Here is a 22,819-nt window from a genome sequence, read left to right as displayed (position 1 = left end):
ATGGTGCTGTAGGTGAAGAATTCATTTTCATGGATGACAATGCCACACCCCATCGTACACAAGCACTGGAGATACTTCTGAAGACTGAGGATATTAATCGCATTGAGTGGCTAGCACTTTCCTCAGATCTCAACCCCACAGAACATGTTTGGACACAATAGGGAGATGCATTGCTGCTTGAAATTCCCCTCCAGAAAACAAACAAGTCCTTGCTCTGAAGGAGAAGTGGGCCAGTTTTCCAAAAGAACTCTTGAATTACTTGTTGCTAAGCATGGTACAACATTGTGAGAGCTGCATCGCAGTTCAGGGTGGACATATTCCATACTGAAATTTCTCTCTGCATAATTTTCTGTAAGCACTGTACATTAATTCTTTAACTACCTCCATAAGCAATTTGAAACTTTTGTCAAAAGCATCAAAATTAATGACACATTTTTAGTGTAATATAATTTATTAGTATGCTGGCAATAAATTCCTGTCCACATTTGGCTGTAGGCATGAAAATTTTTTCATATATAGGTAAAAATGTAGTTCATCCTTAGCTTTTGGGCACCAGTATATATGTTTAAATTTAAATTATGACTAGCTTCTCATTCTTCATTAACAATTTTATTCCAAATGAATCTATCATTTGAGGATTCCAATATAGAAGCATTATACCTTTTGTACTTCTAAAGCCATTTTTAATTGTATCAATCTACAGACATCTGGGTCTTCTTTCTTTCAGTCAGGTATATCAGGTATTCTATCTAAGTGTGTGACCTCACTGCCTTGACTCATTGAGTGGTATGACAGACTGTGTCATACCACTCAGTGAGTTCAAGGAGTGGTATGACACAGTCTGTCATACCACTCCTTGAACTCATTGACCATTCTTGCTTTCACCACTCTATCAGGCAATGCATTCCATGGTTGCACCACCATCCATGCAAAGAAACCACTCCTCACCCTCTTGCTCACAGCCTTTCGTAACTTCCAGGGATGGCCCCTTGTCATCGCTCCTTCCTGCTGCTCCACCAAGCGAAAGAACTCCCCAGTGTCTACCCTGTAAATTTCTGAGCTAACTTGCTCAAGTTTCTCTTCCACAATTTTTCTTACCAAAAAATACTGCAAGAATGACAAAAGATGGTAAACTCATCCACACAGATGGCATTACTTATAGCTGGAGGAAGTTGTACAGTAATTGAGAGAATTTTCACAGTAAATAGTATCTGAATCTACTCAGACTGGAAGATTCAGTTTAAAAAACAAAAAGTATTTTAAAAAGAGAGAGAGAAAAGTTCTTTCTAAGACAAAAGTTGCATAGGTCTTTCAATATGTCAAACCTCTAAGAGTTGTTTTATTATTATTATTATTAACATCTGACTCCCATGGAGTCAGATTCATTGTGGAAGGTACACACTATTGCACACAATGGTCATCCAACCATGCATTAAAATGATTCAATGTGTCTACATTCACAACACATTCAGGCAATGCATTCTACTTACCAACCACTCTCCATGCAAAGAACCTGCTCCTTACTCCTCTGCTCACACCCTCTTTATACAGTTTCCAGCGATGGCCTATTGTTATACCTCCCCCCTCCCATTTTATGAAAAATCTCTTCCATAACAACCCTGACTAGCTTATGTCTCAATCATATTCCCTCCCTCCACCTCCTATTCACAAGGCTTTGCAATTTATAATCTTTCAATCTGTCCTCATACTCCACATTCCAAAGACCACTGACAACCTTTGTGAATCTTCTCTGGACCCTTTCCAACATATCCTCATCAACTTGGAAACTCAGTGACCAGATCCGCACACACAATAATCCATATGAAGCCTGATCAAGGCCTTATACAATGGCATCATAACCTCTTTATTTCTGCATGTTAGGGTCCTCTGCATCACTGTCATTATCCAATGTGATGCCTTCCTGAATTTCAGTGTCTACCATCACTCCCAGATCTCTCATTTCCTCTACCTCCTTTAAAGTTTCACCACCAAGTGTATACTTTGCATCCCAATGTTGCTTACCAAATTTCAAAACCTTACACTTTGCAACATTGAACTGACAGTTCCACCTACCTGCCCATTCATGCTATACATTCAATTCCTCCTGCAAGGCCATAACATCTGCTTGACTCTGCATTGATTCTCCTCAATTTTGCATCATCTGCAAACAGCTGCATATCACTAGTTAAACCCATCCTAACATCATTAATATTAATATACAACTTGAATAACAATGGTCCCAAAGCTGACTCCTGCAGTACACCACTAGTGACTCTTAATTTATAATACATATATATAAATTAAGTAATATATTTTAACTATAAATTAAGTAATATATGAATTACTTAATTTATAATATAACCAAGTGCAAAAACTTCCAACAGCTATGTCTAATCCAGAGTATTTTAATAATACAGTGTAACACCTTTTCTGGCTACTCGTACATGAAAATACGACTACTGCATTACTTCAACCTTAGTATCACCTATGTGTCTGGCTTCCACTGATGAGACCTCAATAAAGGTTGAAACCAGTCTGGGTAGTGAACTTCCCATAACGCATAGCATTATACATGCCCGTAAGAATATATGTTTTGCATTATGGGATACTAAGGTGAGTGATGTGAAGTCACTGGCTTCTATATACAAATTTCCCAGTCCTGAAAATACTTCAGGACTGGGAAATTTGTTTGCTTACACTCGGATAAAGGATTAAACCAAGTATATAAGTTCTTGGTATCTTTAATTTATGGATGCTTAAGGTACTGCAATTGGATAGCTTCTATTACACATGCTATAATAGAGATGAATTGAAGAGGAAGGCAACGATAGCAAGCAAATCAACATGCAGGTTGTGCAGAAGGAATGATATAGGATTTGTCGGCCTATGGTCTAAGTTTGACAGAAAGAAGGAACTGTATAATGTTGATGGACCCCACCTGAATAGTTTTGGTGTTAGGTGACTAGAAATAGAGAGCTCTGTTCACTGAGCATGCTGAAGTGCAAAATCAGGAAAAATTAAAAAATTAGAGTGGATGCAGGTGAGGGCATCCATGAGGTGAGTGAGTATAAGAATAATCAAAAAGTGTGGCATCTAGTCTGTCAAGCAAAAAAAATATTGAATAAGGCAGTCATTTCAGGAAGTACAGGTGGTTGGGAGCCTAAAAGGATGTTGCAGTTTCTGTATACTAATGCAACAAGGATCAGGAACAAGAAGGAAAGAGGTTTTCACATTGGTTAATGCAACTTCATCAAAAGTTATAGGCATTAGTGAGACTTGGCTAACAGCAGATGATGTAACTACAGGGACAGAATGTGAAGAGTTGAGTATTTTTATGGAGGATAGAGAAGATAGGATTGTGGGGGGGGTACTGCCAATACCATGGGTATTGGCAGTACCCCCCCCCTTAATGCATAGTATTATACTTCCCTTAATGCTAGTATATATAGTAGTATACTTCCCTTAATGCTAGTATATATAGTAGTATACTTCCCTTAATGCTAGTATATATAGTAGTATACTTCCCTTAATGCATAGTATTATACATGTTCCACAAGGAGATGTGCTTTGCATTATGGGGGGGGGGGGATACTAAGGCAAGTGATGAGAACTTATACCACCTTTACCATGAGTTGCTCCAGTCCTGAAAGTACTTCAGGCACAAACTTTGTTTACTAACACTTGGATAAAGGATAAAACCCAATATATAATTAGTAGCATAGCCAAGTGAAAAAAACTTCCATAAAAAAAAGATAATCTGATAATGAGAAATCTGATCTATTTATAATTTTTATATCAAAACTCACATATAAGAAGTCACTAAGCTGACATACAAAACATACAAAGCATTGCTGTATGGAGACAAATAAAATGAGTAAGCTTAACTACATTATACAGTTTGAAGTTATTTTGTACTTATGTATATTTAAAATAGATCTTTAAAAAATCACAATGAAACATCCATATTTATTGTGTAATTCACAGCTTAACAAATGACTTACCTAATTTTTGTTTTGCTTCATTAAAAGATGCTTCCCAAGTTGCTCTTTTCTCTGGTGATGGAAATATAATGATCAAACTATCCACCCCTTCTCTGGAAATAACAGCAAGCATATACACAGCTTTTAAGATAATTTGAAATGCTATTTTGATATAAAAATGTAAGGTTTTACATTTTAAGCTGAAAAGACACCACACCATATACTATAATTAATAAGAATGTACAAATATGGAAGACATGGACAAATCTAGTTGTGCTGGCAGATAGAGATATGACATTCAGGAAGTATTTATTAAAAACATTACAAAGATAATGCAGTGGCTCTGCACAAACTTCCAGCTACTACAAATGTAATTCTACCCATGAATATATCTAATTTGTGCATAACTTATGCATGTGGATTATTTTTTCAGTGAAGGAAAAGAAAAAAAGGATAAAGAAGTTATCTTCCTTTTTTTCCCCCTTACTCAACCAATTAATAATTACCTGCAGGGGAAATTGTCTTATTAATTGGATTTGGAGTTAGATGGCTGGAGAAAGTTGTTCAGTGAGAGATGGAAGTGCAATTTAGGGAAAATAACCAATAGAGATATATAAATATGTAAGAATGGAAAAGATGGTGGTCTGGTAATTGCTGCAGAGGATACAGTTGTGGTATGCAGTGAACAATTCGACAGGTTTTTTTTTTATCCTCATCAGTGTGAAATCATGAGAACTATATATGTAGACAAATTGGGAGAGGATGGTTTAATTAGGAGCAAGCAGGAAGTATATAAGAAATTATGTAAGCTCAATGTCAATAAGGCAATAGGATTTGATGACATATAAGCAAATTCATAAGAGAATGTTCCAGTGAGTTGGCAGTAGCCTTGGCATATCTGATTAATAAAATTCTTTGAACAGCACAGATCAGGAGGACATTGAAAGAAAGTAAAACTGTTTCACTTCACAAAACCAGTGATAAGGCAGTGGCTACAAATTATAGACCAATCCGTATATCTGGAGTTGTGGTTAAGGTATTAGAGAGATTAGTGAGAGCAAGGATAAGAAATGCTTGATATAACAGCAGCACTATCTGGGAGTGCCAGCATGGATATTCTAAAGAAAGTAATGTTTTACAAATCTGCTATGTACAAATCTACTCTAGTCTCATTAGACTGTAGAGAGATGCATAGGCAGTGGTACACTTAGATTTTGCAAAGGCTGTTAATAGACTGCCATATAACAAGTTGCTAACTAAATTGGAATGGATGGAATTGGAAGCTAGATTAGTGAGTTGGATAGGTGACTGGCTATCAGATAGGTATGTGCAGTGTATGAGGGTGCGGTGCCAAAAAAAAAAAACATTGGTGGTGTGCTGGAGGAATATGTTTGGGACATTGTTGTTTATCATGTATATGAATGAACTGGAATGGGTTTAATTGGAGATATGCAACTGTTTACAGATAATGCAAATCAAACAATGAGAATTCAAGCAGATGTTGTGGCCTTACAGAAGGACTTCAGTAGATTGCATGAGTGGGCAAGTGAGTGGAACTGTCATTTCAATGATGCAGAGGTACAAAGTTCTGAAATCTGGTAAGCAATAATGAGATGTAATGTATACCCTTGTTGAGGAAATTTTGAATGGAGAAGAGGAGATGAGAGATCTTTTTGGAGTGGTGATAGCCAAGGATCTGATATTCAGAAGGTCACATTATACAAGTTGTGAAATCATCAGATTATAGCAGATTATGACATGGAGGACCTCGAAGTGCAGAAATAAAGTTATGGTTCCCCTGTATATGCCCGTGATCAGGCCTCAATGGATTATTGTGCACAGAATTGGTCACCTGATTTTATGGTGAAAATCACAGTGCTGAGAAGATTCAAAGATTCAAAAAGTGGTAACTAGTCTTTGGAATTTGGGGTTTGAAGATAGATTGAGGGAATTCCATTTGCAAAGCCTCATGAATAAGAGGAAGAAGAAGAGAGAGAGAGGGGGGGGGGGGGAATATGACTGAGATATTTAAGTTGGTAAGGGGGCTGTTACTGGTTAATAAGGAAGAAATTATTCATAGAATGGGATTATTAGAACAAGGACAATCTCTGGAAAATGTATAAGGAGAGTGTAAACAAAGGAGTGAGAAGCAGATTCTTTGCATGGAGAATACTTAGTGAGTGGAATGCATTGTCTGAGTGTGTGTGTGTGTGTGTGGTGAATGTGGAGATGTCGAATGAGTTTAAGACACAATTTGATGAACTTTGTGGGTGTGATTATGTATACAATGTGTACCTCCTGTGATGAGTCTTTTGACTCCATTGAGGTCTGGTAATGATAATAATAAAAATAATATATAGAGTATTCCTTCCTGTAATGCATTTGCATTATGAGACACTGAAGAAAATGTTGTAAAGTTACTTTATGCAAAAACTTTGTTTACTATGCTTAAGTAAACAAAAGATTAAAACAAGAGTATAACTTGTCTAGTATAACATACATTGTAACCCATTGGTAAAACTTACTACAGCATATACGATGAAAGGAACCAGAAATTTGAGACTGTTGGATATGGTAAAAGAATCAGAGAAATTGTCCATAACCAAGCAACTTCCATATAGCAAGAGTGATCATGCAGTCTTGACCTGGGACATAAAGCATGTGGAATTTTTGAATAAGAAACACATGAACTATGTGGGTAATTCTCCATTTTATGCAATGAAATACCTTTATCAACTGAAAACAATGCTTACAAATTTCCAATCAGAAGACTCTATTCCCATCAATTAATTGAGATTATCAAAACTGATCAACTGCCAAAGGATTTAAGATATCAGTTTTATCCTTCAGTGTTATTGTTATTATGTTGTTAGATAAATTTCATGTCTAAAGAAGTATTTGGAGGGCATATAATTTATTATAAGTATTTGGAGGACATATAAGTTCATATAAAGTTTATTGATTAATTACATTTTTGAGGTACTTATGTGTGAGAGTGATTGTAGCAGTTGCATGCTTGTAGTGTGTGTGTGTGTGTTTCAGTTTTGTTCCAAACTGTTTAAAGGCAGAACAACAAGTACTAACAAACATTGAAAGCAAGATGACAGCTGCTTTTTCTCTAAGGAATCTGCACGTTGATTTATCATTTTGTGAAATGTGATGTATTCTACATGAATTCATTAGATTAGGTGGATAAATTGTGGGTTAAGTAGATGGGAGAAGAGTACCTGTAAAGTGCAACTGTAATGCAGCACTAATAGGTGGTAATGTATCAGTAATTGGGGATAAGAGTACAATGAGAAGAGTGAGTCTTATCATTAAGATAATGTGAAAAATCAGTCATTGAATAGTAAGAAAGTTATGAAAAAAGTGGTGAGTGAGTGAACTGATGCAAGAAGTTATTGATAGTAGCATGAGTGACACAGGCAACAAAGGCAGGGTGAAAGTGGAGTATAGCAAATGTGTTATAACAGAAAGGAATGAATGAACAGTAGAGATTAGCAAGATAGAAGAAGTGAAAGACAATGGAACTGCAAATAAAGGAAGAATGGCGATGGAGTTGGTATGACAGATGTGAACACAATCATAAGAAGGGAAGGTGCTAGTGAGAAATTAAAGACGAATTTCATCTTTAGTATGAGACCAGGAAGGAAAATGAAAATTAGACAGTAGAAATGTAAACCTAAGCTACCACGATCCATGAGATAAATGATGAGGAAATTCAAAATAAGGATGCAGAGATGACCTCAATGATGAAGTAAGAAATTGTAGGAAGGAGGGGATAGACTAGGGGAGGCAAGGTTGTTTTACTAATAGTAACTTCCCAGGAGGGGAATGAGATTGGGAATAAAGATACAGAATTTGTGGTCTTGATAAAATTAGCAAATCTGCAAATCATTGGTGTAAGTGAGATATGATTAACAGAGGATGTTGTATTCAAAGGAATGGAATATAATGGTTAGGTATTATAGCATTTTTTCAAAAAGACAATGAAAGAAGTGGAATATTGCTGGTGATCTCAGAAGAACTATGACTCATTGTAGAATCTTAGAAAAAAGCAATATAATGGCTTTGAGACCATCTGATGTGTGAGACAGAGTAGAGCATGAATTTTTGATATTTAATGGGGTGTTGCTGCAGCAAGCCAGAAAATGTAAAGAGAGATGATTCTGAAATATTCAAGCAGATAAGAGTGTGAATGAGGAAGTGACAATGGTGAGTTACTTTAACTAGGAAGCACAAAATGACATATGAGTAAGGATATTTAATTCCTTAATTCAAATTAAGTGGATATTGAATCCAACATTATTTCTTAGCCAAATAAGAAACTCAAGGATAGAAAATCTAAGAGTTTCATGCCAAATATAGAAAACTATAAAAGTTCGGCAAGATTTACATCTGGGTCTACCTACTCACTGATGAGACCTCAAAAAATGTCGAAACTGGTCTGGGTAGTGACCTTCCCCCATAATGTATAACAACATACATCTCCTAGGAATTGTGTTTTACATTATGGGAAAATACTAAGGACAGTGATCGGAGCTTACTCCAACTTTACTACGAGTTGCCCCAGCATGTACCAGGTGTTGGCTTATGCTTGGACTCATCGATGGTTTTCTATATTCGGCATGAAACGCTTAGATTTTCTATCCTTGAGTTTCTTATTTGGCTAAGAAATAATGTTGGATTCAATATCCACTTAATTTGAATAAATTTACCTCACCGAAGTGAAGCCTATTGGCTCTTTATCTCAGTAATTTAATTCCTTAAGCTTATTTAGAAATAACTACTTTATATGGCATGCAGATGAAGCAACACATGGATACAAGTGTAAAAGAAGACAATAGTAAAAGAAGATACAATTGTGGTGGTCTTCTCATACAATAGTAAAAGAAGATACAATTGAAGATTACAATATAAAAGAAGATACAATTGTGGTGGTCTTCTCATACAGTAGTAAAAGAAGACCACCACAATGCAACCAATTGGAGAGGTCATCAAGTGGCTTTGATGTGGGAAGTGACTAGATAGTAGTGCCTGGGACTTGGTCCAAAAGTAGTTACTTATTGTCATATCATATTATATTCCTAAGGTTAGGAGGATAAATAAAATAGGAGTGAAATGGATGAATCATGGAATTATGCATGAGCTACTGAGAAAGAAGATGGTATCGAGGAGTTATAAAGAACAGAGGTACTCTTTAGTACAGACTAAGAAGGCACGTGTAGCAAGAAAGGAGGTGGAATTTGAAAGGAGATTGGTTAAAGCAGCAAAGCAAAACATTACAGAATTCTACAGTTATGTGGCTAGTAGAAGAAAGGGTGAAAATTGAAAACTGACTTTAGTTGCTGGAGATGTTTGATGGATCAGTCACATCCATGTATGATATAGTGGAAATGTTCAATGAGTATTTTGTTAGTATATTTCATGTTGAGGGGAGGGGGAAGAGTAGCATTGAATAATAATAATGACAGAAGAGTGACAGTTGAAGATTGTGAAATGTTTAGAATATTAAGTAATTTTAATGTTAATAAGGCTGTTGGAATGAAAGGGTAGTTTTGCACATAAGAGAATGTGCAAAAGAGCTGGCATATTTCCTTGACTTGGTTAGTGAACAAGAGTCTGGTAAGAGGAACAGCCTCAGAGGAGTGAAAAGAAAGACAACTAATGCCATTATTATTGACACAGGGGAGAATCCAAGCCATTAGTGTCTGTCTATAGACCAGTTTGTATATTAGGCAGTAGTGGTGAAGGTGTTAGAGAGGTTTTTTGCAAACAAGTTTTTTCACTTGTTTGCAAAATAAATTATACTTGCCAAGAAATTATATTCTTGTTTAATCCTTTAAAAATAGCATTATATTACATTCAGAATGATGTGTGCTATGTATTATTGAAAACTAAGGCAACTAATGTGAAGTCAATAGTCTTTATATACAAGTAGCCTACTTGTGAAGATACTTCATGCATAAACTTTGTTTGCTATATTTGGGTAATTGTGCATTAAGTATCTTCATAAACTGGACTAACTGTATATGGAGGGTTGAAAATTTATTTATCACTAGGTTAGACTATAATAGATTTAGTTTAATCCTTTATCCCAGTGAGAGCAAACAAAGTTTGCGCCTGAAAATATCTTCAGGACTAAATATAGTGTTGTACTATCTTATCCAGTAAGTAGTGCAGCACCAAGGCAACTCGTGGCAAAGGTGGAGCAAGCTACCAGGCACTTCTAACCCAGTATCTCCCATAATGCAAAACACATTTCCTATGTGGATATGTATACTGTTATGCATTAAAGGGATTGGCCATCTACCCAGACTAGTTTCGACCTTTATTGAGGTCTCTTCAGTGGGAGCCAGGCCCAGAGCTGGAGATACCAGGCAGAAGCAGTAGCAAGTCATCTGTGCCTATGGGAGTTGCCAAAAGGTTTATCACCTTTTTTAAAAATTACTCTGGATTTAGAGAAAGATGTTGAAAATTTATTTATCACTAGGTTAGACTATAATAGATTTAGTTTAATCCTTTATCCCAGTGAGAGCAAACAAAGTTTGCGCCTGAAAATATCTTCAGGACTAAATATAGTGTTGTACTATCTTATCCAGTAAGTAGTGCAACACCAAGGCAACTCGTGGCAAAGGTGGAGCAAGCTACCAGGCACTTCTAACCCAGTATCTCCCATAATGCAAAACACATTTCCTATGTGGATATGTATACTGTTATGCATTAAAGGGATTGGCCATCTACCCAGACTAGTTTCGACCTTTATTGATATTTTCAGGCGCAATTGAAGATATTTTCAGGCGCAAACTTTGTTTGCTCTCACTGGGATAAAGGATTAAACTAAATCTATTATAGTCTAACCGAGTGATAAATAAATTTTCAACATCTTTCTCTAAATCCAGAGTAATTTTTAAAAAAGGCATAAACCTTTTGGCAACTCCCATAGGCACAGATGACTTGCTACTGCTTCTGCCTGGTATCTCCAGCTCTGGGCCTGGCTCCCACTGAAGAGAAATCAATAAAGGTCGAAACTAGTCTGGGTAGATGGCCAATCCCTTTAATGCATAACAGTATACATATCCACATAGGAAATGTGTTTTGCATTATGGGAGATACTGGGTTAGAAGTGCCTGGTAGCTTGCTCCACCTTTGCCACGAGTTGCCTTGGTGTTGCACTACTTACTGGATAAGATAGTACAACACTATATTTAGTCCTGAAGATATTTTCAGGCGCAAACTTTGTTTGCTCTCACTGGGATAAAGGATTAAACTAAATCTATTATAGTCTAACCTAGTGATAAATAAATTTTCAACATCTTTCTCTAAATCCAGAGTAATTTTTAAAAAAGGTGATAAACCTTTTGGCAACTCCCATAGGCACAGATGACTTGCTACTGCTTCTGCCTGGTATCTCCAGCTCTGGGCCTGGCTCCCACTGAAGAGACCTCAATAAAGGTCGAAACTAGTCTGGGTAGATGGCCAATCCCTTTAATGCATAACAGTATACATATCCACATAGGAAATGTGTTTTGCATTATGGGAGATACTGGGTTAGAAGTGCCTGGTAGCTTGCTCCACCTTTGCCACGAGTTGCCTTGGTGCTGCACTACTTACTGGATAAGATAGTACAACACTATATTTAGTCCTGAAGATATTTTCAGGCGCAAACTTTGTTTGCTCTCACTGGGATAAAGGATTAAACTAAATCTATTATTGTATATGGAGGGTGTTGACCTTGCACGATGGATAGTGACCCTTCCCTTAATACACAGCATTAAGGGAAGGGTCACTATCCAAACTAGTTTTGACTTTTATTGAGGTGAAAAATTAAAGGGATGTTCATTATATTGATGAAATAGTGTAGGGTAACAAGGAGGGTAAATTTGTTGAAATTTGTGAGGGATAATTATCTTCAGCAGTATGTGATGGAAGCAACTCAAGGTTTTAGAGTATTAGATTTGATGATATTCTTACAAGATGTAGTTACATCATGTAACTGTACTTCAGTTATCTGATCCTTTAATTATCAGAATGGCAAACTGCCTTCCCAATGTGGTCAGATAAATGATAGATTATTACTATATATGGAATTACAAGTGAGTGATTATAAGAAGCTCTTATGTCAATTATCATTGATACCATATCCTTGACAGGTTGACAAAGCCTGGGGAAGGGGCCTCAGCTATTTTATATCATCATGTAGCCAAAGGCTATCCTTTTTTAGCAGTATCATATGAAACTAAAATCCAGCAATGGCCAGTATCCAGGTAGTAAGCCTTATCTAAGTTAACTGCCTTGAGTTGGCCTTCTTTGCCAGTTGTTCTCCAGTCATTCCTGCAGTTGACCATAAGACTATAGTGAACAAAGAGAATAGAACCATTTGAAAAATGTCTCATAACAAAACTGAAAGAATTGTATCCCCCTTCCTCTGGTGAATATTGCATAATGTGGGTAGTATAGTCCACCCGGTCAAAATTTTGGTATCTCCTAGAATACTTCTTTCCGAATATAAAAATCATCAGAATGAATAATTAAATTACCATAATACAATATTGTAAGCCATTTATATGTCATATTGGTTGTTTTTAAGCCATGTTTTTTTTTTAACTTTCCATAAATGATATTGCAACTCATTAATTATAAGCATCAAAATTCTCTTCCCATTGTAGACAGGTGGGGAGAGAGAGAGAGAAAATAACTTTTCTGTTGTAAGTAATAGAATGATTAACACATTACATAATCTGTTCCAAATATTCAGGGTAAGATGGAACTATAAAATACATGTTCTGTAACATTTGTAACAGATTAGATCTCCAATATTAAGGTGTACCTCTGTTTGATAGCATATACTAGAAGGTGACCATATGCAATTCTCCAAGCAAGATCTCTACTGTTAGGGTATCTTTGAAACTTCAGTAAAGTTTAAAACTGGAGGCCCTCAGCCTCTTTGCTGAGGGCCTCTTGTGTTTTTATAATGTCTGTAATATTTATCATGTACAGCTGAGCAGGGAAGATTATGGTTTTAAGTACTGTGGCTTTAGAAGAAAAGGAAAGTGGTCCAATTTACTAGTCTTCTATGGTTTCAATGCTTTTGCATATAAGTTCTTGAACTAGTAATATTAGAGAGGTGGAGAAGGAAATCCCAAGTACAGTGAGAGGTTCTCTGTTGGGTGTCAATCCAAAGAGAATGCCTCCAAAATCATGCTTTCCAGAAATGTTTAATTCTGTCTTGTCAGCATTAGCAGTTAATTCACTCATTTTGCTCATTTTTTCCAAAATATCAAAAAAGATGGACCATCAATAAAGATGGAAGCATCCATCAAGATTCAAAAAAAGACCTTTATTGAAGTGAAAAATTAAAGGAGTGTTCACTAGAGTGGTATAGAAGTGCAAGAGAGCCTGATAGTATTCATCCTTTACTGAGGTGAAAAAGTAAAGGGGCATTCATCATAGGCCTAGAATAATTAGTATAGAGAGCCTGATACTATTAGGAAAAAGAAAAGAGCATCAGGCTTTCCTGCACCCCTATAGACATAGAGAAAAAGGGCTCAGTTTATTTATATCATCATATAGCCAAAGACTATTGTTTTTTTTTCTTTTTCACCAGTCTCATGCAGCTGAATAACTAAAAACCAATTGAAACCGAAGTGCAAAGATGACTGATACCCAGGTGGTTGGCCTTATTTGAGTTAACCTTGAGTTGGCCCTCTCTGCTTGGGATTCCTCAATAGTCATTCCTGCAACTGATCATAAGATCACAGTAACTAAGAGGATGGAATCATTTAAAAAATTCTCATAGTAAAAATACACAGAATTTTATCTCCCCATGGTGAATATTGCATAATGTGGGTGGTCTACACCACCTAGCCAAAAATTTGTTATCTCCTAGAATGCTTCTTTGTAAATACAAAAATTGCCTGACTGAACAACAAAAATTTCCACAATACAATATTTTAATGCATTTGTAAATCATATTACTGGTTTTAAAATCCATGTTTCTTCCTAACTTTCCATAAATGGTATTTTAATTCATCATTAATTATAAAAGTCAAAATTCTCTTCCCATTGTTGACAGGTGGAGAATACCGCAATAAAAAAGAACCAGTTCTGTTGTAAATAATGGAATAATCAACACATCACATAATCTCTTCCAAAAATGCAGGGCAAGAGGGCAGCTGTAGAATGCATGTTCTACTGTTTCCAATCAGTAAGAGATGTTACAGATTGGAACTAAGGTGTTAAAGTACCTCCATTTGATGGAAATGAGGTCTTATCAGTGAATGCAAGATCCAGAAAGATACTAAGGTTGTACATGGATAATGTTGCTAGTGTTACGATGAGAAGTAGTGGTGTATTTGAATGGCGTTACAAAAAGTTTTTTTTTTCCCCTAAATTATATTGTGTAGTTGTATAGTTGTATAATACTGCTTTTGTGTGATAACCAGACTGGATATAATCATTGTACTGTGGCATTGTGGTTCTAAAAGTGTTCACTTCAGTTTTTATCTTCATTCATGTGGAAAATACGAAATTTTTTTTTTTTTCCTCTAAATTATATTGTGTAGTTGTATAATACTGCTTTTGTGTGATAACCAGACTGGATATAATCATTGTACTGTGGCATTATGGTTCTAAAAGTGTTCACTTCAGTTTTTATCTTCATTCATGTGGAAGTGCTCGTTAACGTCATAAAAAGTGGCAGCAAAGAGGCACATGTCAGCAGCGTGGAAGGTCTCTCAACTCGGAGATCAAGTTTCTCCCTGGACTTTTTGCAGTGAACAAGATGCAACAATTGTTTCATGTATCCAAAAATGTAAAAGATTTATGGAGTGTTAGACTGAATGATAAAATGGAACATATTATAGTATGTGAGAAGTGTGATGAAAGGCTAGAACATTCCAAAAATGAGAATGGTGTTACCAGGAATAATCAGGAAATGGATGGGAGTGCTTGCAATATTAGAAGTAGCATGAAAGAGTCAAGTTAAATATATGGAGGAGGAAACCAAACATTTAAAGAAGAGCATAACTTCCAGTTATGCTCTTCTTTAGGGTTGCTTTATCCATATAAAATAGCCTATGTTGATGGTATATTTAAAAAGGCTGACAATGTCTTCTGGGAAATCAGATTGTAAAAACTGAAAAGTCTCTTGTATGTTGGTGAATAGGGAAACTACATCAAAAGAAACCATAATCTCATTATGAGGCAAATTTAGATTTTTTTATTTTCTCTTTGAAATGAAGATTGTTTTTGATATAAGAGTATGGCCAGTGAGATTCCAAAAATGATGAGAGAGAGAGAGAGAGAGAGATGTTTTTAGCAAGGTAATTTTAGGAAGACCATAGAGATGAAGCAGATGGGCATAATTATTATTATTATTATGTGACACCTCTAAGGGGTCCAAAGATGGCTCTTCCAAAGTGGAAGAGCCAATACAGTCCACTATTGGGTGTAGTGGGTTGCCAACCTTATACATTTTAGGAGGACCATAGAGATCAGGGGATCAGGCATGATGAATTCGTAACTTCTCAACAGTAGTGACATCTCATGATTGTACTGTTGAGAAGTTATGAATTCATAACTTCTCAAGTACAATCATGAGATGCCACTACTGATAAAAAGTTACAAATTCATAATCTCATTGCCAGCCCGGTTGGCTGAGTGGTTAGCATATCTGCTCTCCAGCCAAAAGCTGCGGGTTTGAATCCTGCCATGAGCATGGATGTTTGTGATTGTCTGTGAAAATACTAGTAGTGGTGGTGGTGGGCTGTAGATGGCATTGGTGTAGATGATGATGGTAGATGAGGTTCACTGTAGTTGGCGGATTGAGTGGTGGAGACGGAGACTTGTGGAGTGGGCGCCCTCCCTCGATGAGTCTTTGGACTCCTTAGAGGTGTCACATAACAATAATAATTATGCCCATCTGCTTCATCTCTATGGTCTTCCTAAAATGCATAAGGAACAATTAATAAATAAATGATTATTTATTGCAAAGAGAAAGCCAGGTAGGTGTTAAAAAGAGGCTATTATATTAAAAATGACACTGGAACAGATCATAGGGTCCATATCCGTGTTTAGCATTATATGATATGTACATAGAAATGTCAAATGAAACAAATTCGAAGATACTGCATCACATCACTTCAGTCATGTACAGTACTTTGATGAATAAATATTAGTTTAGTGTTGCAGTGTCAGAAATTAATGAACGTGTGCATTATGTTTTGCATTAATCTTGGCTAAAAAGCTATAGAAACTTATCGAATGCTTAAACATCTTTCAAAGATAATACCATAAACCACTCAAAGACGTTCAGGTGGCTCAAAAGGTTTAAAGATGGTCAAACTTCAACTGAAGATGACCTTCACTCTGTAGAACCATTACATCCCACACCCACAATTTCATGGCTTGTGTTCCAAAAAGGTCATCAACAATTGGCATATTACTGTTCAAATGCTAGCCTGTGAAAAAGGAATTTCAGTTGGATCCTAACAACAAATTCTGATAGAAGATCCAAAAATGCTGCAAAGTTTGTGCAAAGTCAGATCATTTTGTTCAGAATCAGATTCATCAGGAGCATCATCATCACAGGTGACAAGACATGAGTTTATGGTTACGATCCAGAGATAAAGGCTTAATCATCTCATTCAGCCAGCTAATTCAGGTCTTTCAAGATATGAGTTTCTGGCTCAGTTGCCCTATCAGAAGATTTAGCCTCCTGTGACTTCTTTTTATTCCCTAAGCTGAAATCTTTACTTAAAGAATGGTTTCAAGATGTAAATAAAATTAAGCAGAATGCAACAGAGCAACTCAAAACCATTAGAACAATTCCAGAGCTGCTTCCAAAAATAGGAAAAATGCTGGGAAGGAACCAAGCCACTGCATTGAGGCAGGAGAAGAATATTTCAAAGGGGATATACATCTTATAGGTTTTTGTATACATTATGTTCTGGACCTTACCAGACCTCAAATTTATTGTTCTTAGCATTTCTGTTAAAGACTGGTTTAATAAAAAAAAAATAATAAAAATAAATACAAAAGTTATTAATTTCAAACAGAGCTTTAAAAATATTTCATTTGACTACTTAATGAGAAACAGGTATTTTATTCCTTTTTCTAAAATAATTTAATCACCAATATGAAAATTTTAAGGCTCTTAAGATAAAGTTTTAAAGGGCTCTTGCAGTCAGTGAAGTTCTATCAAGCATTAAAATAAGAAAGTCCTTTTGGATTTTAAATAACATTTTAATTAGCTGCTGCCTGTGTTATTTGAAATAAAAGATGAAGCAACTAAAGCTATGAGGTCAGTGTATTATGTCTATTAGCTGCATATATTCTTCTGATCAGTTTGCATATTTTAGAGGATGAAAAATCCTGTCACCTTCAAATGACACTGGCTAACTCACCTTTAGTTGAAGAGCCCTCATCATAACATTTTTCATGCCCTAAACAGAATTTTAATTCTGGTCTTTGCAACTAAAGGACATGGTCAGTCTCAGTCCAAGATGGACTGAGTTTCTACAAATAATTCTTTATCACATAAGTTATTGTAATGCTGTCATTTTCATTCAAAACATTTGTGTTCCTTAAAAAATAATAAAATAAATAAAATAAAATAACTATACATACAGGGTGGCCCCAAAGTAAGGGAACATTCTGTAGAAAGGGCCCGTCTTTGTGAAGCCAAAAATAGAAGGCATTTACATGATGTGGTTTTTCATAACTAAAAAAAAAAAAAAAATCTGATGTTAAAAAACTTTTGCAATTGCTTCACAAAGATGGCCCTTTCTAGGGCATTTTCCATGACTTTATGACCATGCCCTTTAGTTGCAAAGACCAGAATTAAAATTCTGCTTAGGACATGAAAAATGTTATGCGGGCTCTTCAACTAAAGGTGAGTTAGCCAGTGTCATTTGAAGGTGACAGGATTTTTCATCCTCTAAAATATGCAAATGAATTAGCTGTGTTCTTCTACCAGGATCTTGGCTGACTAGGCCATCAGTCATGCTTGTAGCATGTTGAGCACAGTTAAGCCTGGGATGGATTTCCGTGGTGAGTTGGCAACCTACGACACGGTCTAAAACCCTGATGGAACTGATATAGATGGCAATGCCAATATTTCGGTGAAGTCCAGAGGGCCATACCCTGGAAGTCTTAGTATCATGCCTCCACGTGGACACCCCCCCCCCCCCGGGAAACATGGTGTTGTAATGAGCCATGGCAAAGTTGATACTAAGCAAAGAGCTGGCAGAAAGCTATAAAGTGCATCTCCCAAGACGTTATGTGGCCAGCATGGAAGATGTTAGGACTGCATCTGCTGTTTCATCATTGGCGGAAGAATTCATATATATGAACGGCAATGTGAAACAACTGGCAGGCGGAAGATTCTGAATACAGATCAATGGCTGACAGAATGAGCCAAGTTAGCTGGCTTTAACTGGCTATTGCAGATGTGGAAGAGCTCGGAGCCTCACCACGTTACTATCCTCTATCCTATAGTCGACCATGGAGAAATGGAAATATTTTACAAGCTATGCTTTGGAAGTTGGAACCTCTGCAACGTCCCAAGCTGTAAATAGTTACAGGGAAGAAGACACTGAAACTGTGATTAAAATGACCGCTGCAAGTGCACTCCATGACGATGTCAACTTAAATCCAAAAGGAAGGTTGGCATCTGATATTCCTCATTTGAAAACAAGAAACAGAGTCTTGAAAATTGGAACTTGGAATGTGAGAACATCATATAAACTAGGGAATTTTGACAACCTTATACAGGAAATAAAAAGACTTAAAGTTGATGTGATGGGAATCAGTGAAACAAGATGGCCTAACATGGGAAAACTAGAAAAATATGGCTTTACATTTGTATATTCTGGTAGAGAGAAGCATGAATATGGAGTGGGTTTCATGATTAAGAAAGACATCTTTAAATCTGTAATGGGGCTGTGGCCCATAAACGAAAGAATAATACTTGTTAAATTAGCCGCAAAGCCTTTTAACATCATAATTATCCAGGTTTATGCCCCTACGATGACTCACAATGATGAAGAAATAGAAGATTTTTATAATAACTTACAAAAATCTATAGAATATGTAAAATCAAATGAAATACTCATAGTGATGGGTGAATGCAAAGGTTGGAGAAGGGGAAGAAAATCCAGTTGTTTGAAAATTTGGGCTAGGCGACAGAAATGAAAGAGGTGAGAGATTCATACAATTCTGCATTCAAAATAACTTGTGCATAATGAATACTTTCTTTCAACATCCAAAGCGCAGACTGTATACTTGGACAAACCCAGATAACTCTATAAGAAACCAAATAGATTTCATAATGATAAATAATAGATACAAAAATAATATAACCAACATAAAAACATACCCAGGTGCTGATATAGGTTCAGACCATAACCCTGTTGTGTCCACTTTAAAAATTAAGCTAAAAAACATTTCTAAAAACAATCATACTGAAAGACTTGAGTTCACAGCTCTGAATATACCTGACAACATAATGGTATTTAACTCAGAAATCAGGAAGAAATTAGATCATGTAGGATATAAAACAGAAGACAATAAACTTTGTAACACAGAGGAAATTGAAAATAGGTGGTCAAATTTTAGAAGTGCAAAATACATAAGACAGCTAACGAGGTTATCCCAAAAATTAAATACAATAAGAAAAAACCCTGGATGACTGAATCAATACTAGAACTTATGAATAAAAGACGAAAAAAGAAAAATACACAACAGTATAGACTACTCAGCAAAATTATAAAAATGAATGCAGGAAAGCTAAAGACAAGTGGCTAAATGAAAAATGTAAAGAAATAGAGGAACTGGACAAGAAACACAATAGTACAGATATGCATAAATCAATCCAAGCCCTGACAAATAAAAAGAAAAATTTCAACCATAATCCATGTATAAAAGATCAAAATGGAAAAATGCTACTAGAGACACAAGATATCATAAAAAGATGGAAAGAATACGGAAAAGAACTGTTTGACTCTGATCGCACAGATGCACCAGATATACAAAATATGGATGGTGAACCAATTACATATGAAGAAATAGAATACGCTCTAAGTCAAATGAAAACAGGTAAAACACCAGGCCCCTGATCAGATCCCTATTGAATTGTTAAAGAAAGTAAATGAAAACACACTTAATGACCTAAAGGTTATTTTTAATAACATCTATGATACAGGATACATCCCTGATGATCTAAGGAAATCCATCTTTGTCACTATTCTCAAAATTCCAAGAACTTTTGAATCTACAGAATATAGACTAATAAGTTTAACAAGCCATGTTACAAAATTACTACTGAGAATAATCCTAGAAAGAATAAAAGGCACTTTGTCAGTAGAAATAGAAGACACTCAATCAGGTTTTCAAAAAGACAAAGGTACAAGAGAAGGAATCTTCAATTTGAAAACATTATATGAAAGAAGCCTTGGCAACCAGAATAGCATATATCTTTGTTTTATTGATTACACCAAAGCATTTGATTCAATAGATCACAAGGAATTAATACATATCCTATAGAATAATGGGTTAAAAGGAAAAGATCTACATATAATTACAGATATGTACTGGAATCAAATGGCCTCAATAAGATATAAAAATGCATATTCTGACAACTTTGAAATCAAAAAAGGAGTAAGGCAAGGATGTGTCTTATCACCCTTACTGTACAATATATATAGTGAGCAAGTTTTTAAAAATATTTCAGAATGAAAGGGTGTAAAAGTCGGAGGTAGGAACTTCAACAACTTCAGGTATGCAGATGACACAATTCTTATAGCTGAATCTGAAGATGATCTTCAAAACATAATCACAGAAATTTACAACAGAAGCTCAGACATGGGACTAATTATTAACCTAAAGAAAACAAAGTGCATGATTATATCAAAAGAACCAATAAATAAGAAACTGAACATAACTGTTAACCAAAAGAAAATTGAACAGGTTCAGTCTTTTATATATTTGGGACAAATGTTTATAGACAGAGGAAATTCCCTTAAAGAAATAAAAAGAAGAATAGAGATAGCAAGAAAAGCCTTTACTGATATGAAAACTGTTCTAACATCCAGAGACATTAATATAGACACAAGAAAAAGATTAATAAAATGCTATATCTGGTCAAGCCTTCTCTACCACAGTGAAACTTCGACCCTAAACAAAGAAGCAGAGGAAAAAATTAGAAGTTTTCGAAATGTGGACCATCAGAAGAATGTTGAAAATACCATGGACAGAGAAAATGAAAAACGAAGATATTTTAAAGAAAGCAAAAATGAAAAGAACATTAATGAAAATAATTAAAGAGCAAAAACTTAAATATTTTGGACATCTAACTAGACAAGAAGGCATTCAGAAATTAATATTAGAAGGGAAATTGGATGGAAAAAGAGGGAGAGGTAGACCCAGGAGAATGTGGTTTGAAGACATTAAGGACTGGACTCGCTTGAATTACCATAAATGTTCCAGAGCAGCAAAAGAAAGAAAAAGGTCCGTGACATGGTTGCCAACCTTCTTCTAGGGGATGACACTTGAAGAAGAAGAAGAAGATCAGAAGAATATACGCAGCTAATAGACATAATACACTTTCCTCATAGCTTTAGTTGCTTCATCTTTTATTTCAAATGCATCCTGTACTAGCCATAAGACAATGAACTATGATAAATCTAAAATTAAATTCTTCCATGTAAACAATAAGTATCATGACCAATAAAAACAATTACTCACAAATATCTTAATATCTTAGTTTAAGAAACCTACTCACTGAGTGGTAACAGTTAATTCTAAACTTAATAGCTGAGCATCAGCATTCTGTTTTTCTCCTAATTGTTTGCTGACATTACTAAGTACATCTCTTACAGCTTCATCCAGAGTCTAAAAAAATAATAATAATAAATAACAATAATAAAAAAATAATAACATTGTGGAACTGCAGACAGTAATATAACTGAAAAAATCATTTCTGATTATATTCATCATTGTAGTAATTTTATCATTTTATCACACACATTTTATTACATCATTGTAGTGCTCACACACTATACTGGCAACACACCATCACACATAAAAAACTCAGTCCACTTCAAAGCCAGCATAGAAAACCTTACACTTCAACATACTGACATAATAGTCAGCTTTGACGTCTCCTCCTTATTCACAAATGTACCACTCAAGGAAACTTTAGAGCTAATTGAAGCTAAATTTTCTCCTGATATCTCAGCCCTATTTCAGTTCACAATGAACTCAGGCTATTTCATTTGGCAGAGAAAATTCTACAAACAAATAGAGGGGACAGCCATGGGTTCCCCACTCTCCCCACCCTTAGCCAATTTCTTTATGGAGACCTTTGAAGAAAAAGCCTTAGCCTCTGCCCCACAAAAACCAACCATATGGCTTTGCTACGTTAATGATGTGTTCGCTATTTGACCACATGGCTCTGATACACTCCTCTCCTTCTTAACACACTTACACAACCAACACCCCAGAATTAACCTTCCTACCGGCTAGGACGTCTATAGACGTCCAACTAAATCTGGATAAGATTCAGTCCACCTGTTTAAAGAACCTGGATAAGAAGTGCAATTTGACTGTCATGTCCATTAGAAGGTGTGATAAACCCTCAAGCTGAAGAGAAAGGTTAATTGGATTATCTCCCGTTCGTAGCTGCCTCTCAGTTGCCTATAACAAGAAACGGACTTTCTTGTTCCATGCTGGTGAACTGGATTTTAGTTATATATGATAGACTAAAAATAGAGAAATAATTTATATTTTTGTTTTCTCTTTTTATTGTACAATACAATTTTAATTTCTGGACAAAATAA

At 35.7% G+C, this 22,819-nt stretch overlaps 1 protein-coding gene across 4 annotated transcripts in view; it reads right to left on the bottom strand.

Moving 5' to 3' along the window:
* LOC150104769 (rho guanine nucleotide exchange factor 17-like) overlaps positions 1-22,819 on the bottom strand; it is a 678,990-nt gene that overhangs the window by 190,537 nt on the left and 465,634 nt on the right. For all 4 annotated transcript variants that reach the window (XR_016548547.1, XR_016548548.1, XM_090395338.1 and 1 more), the window contains 2 exons: positions 21,763-21,872; positions 4,002-4,093 (listed from right to left, as the gene is read on the bottom strand). Coding sequence is in view for 2 of the 4 variants with exons in the window: in XM_090395338.1 (XP_090251464.1) it covers positions 4,002-4,093; positions 21,763-21,872 (202 nt within the window). In the remaining 2 variants the exon portion in view is untranslated. The remainder of the gene's footprint in view (positions 1-4,001; positions 4,094-21,762; positions 21,873-22,819) is intronic.

The sequence above is a fragment of the Typopeltis vanoorti genome, chromosome 7 (genome assembly GCF_054136105.1).
Source record: "Typopeltis vanoorti isolate ZY-2024b chromosome 7, IOZ_Tvanoo_1.0, whole genome shotgun sequence".
In the NCBI taxonomy this organism is placed as follows: domain Eukaryota; kingdom Metazoa; phylum Arthropoda; class Arachnida; order Uropygi; family Thelyphonidae; genus Typopeltis; species Typopeltis vanoorti.
The sequence above is the reverse complement of the archived record's forward strand: the minus strand, read 5'-3'. Positions and strand labels throughout refer to the sequence as shown.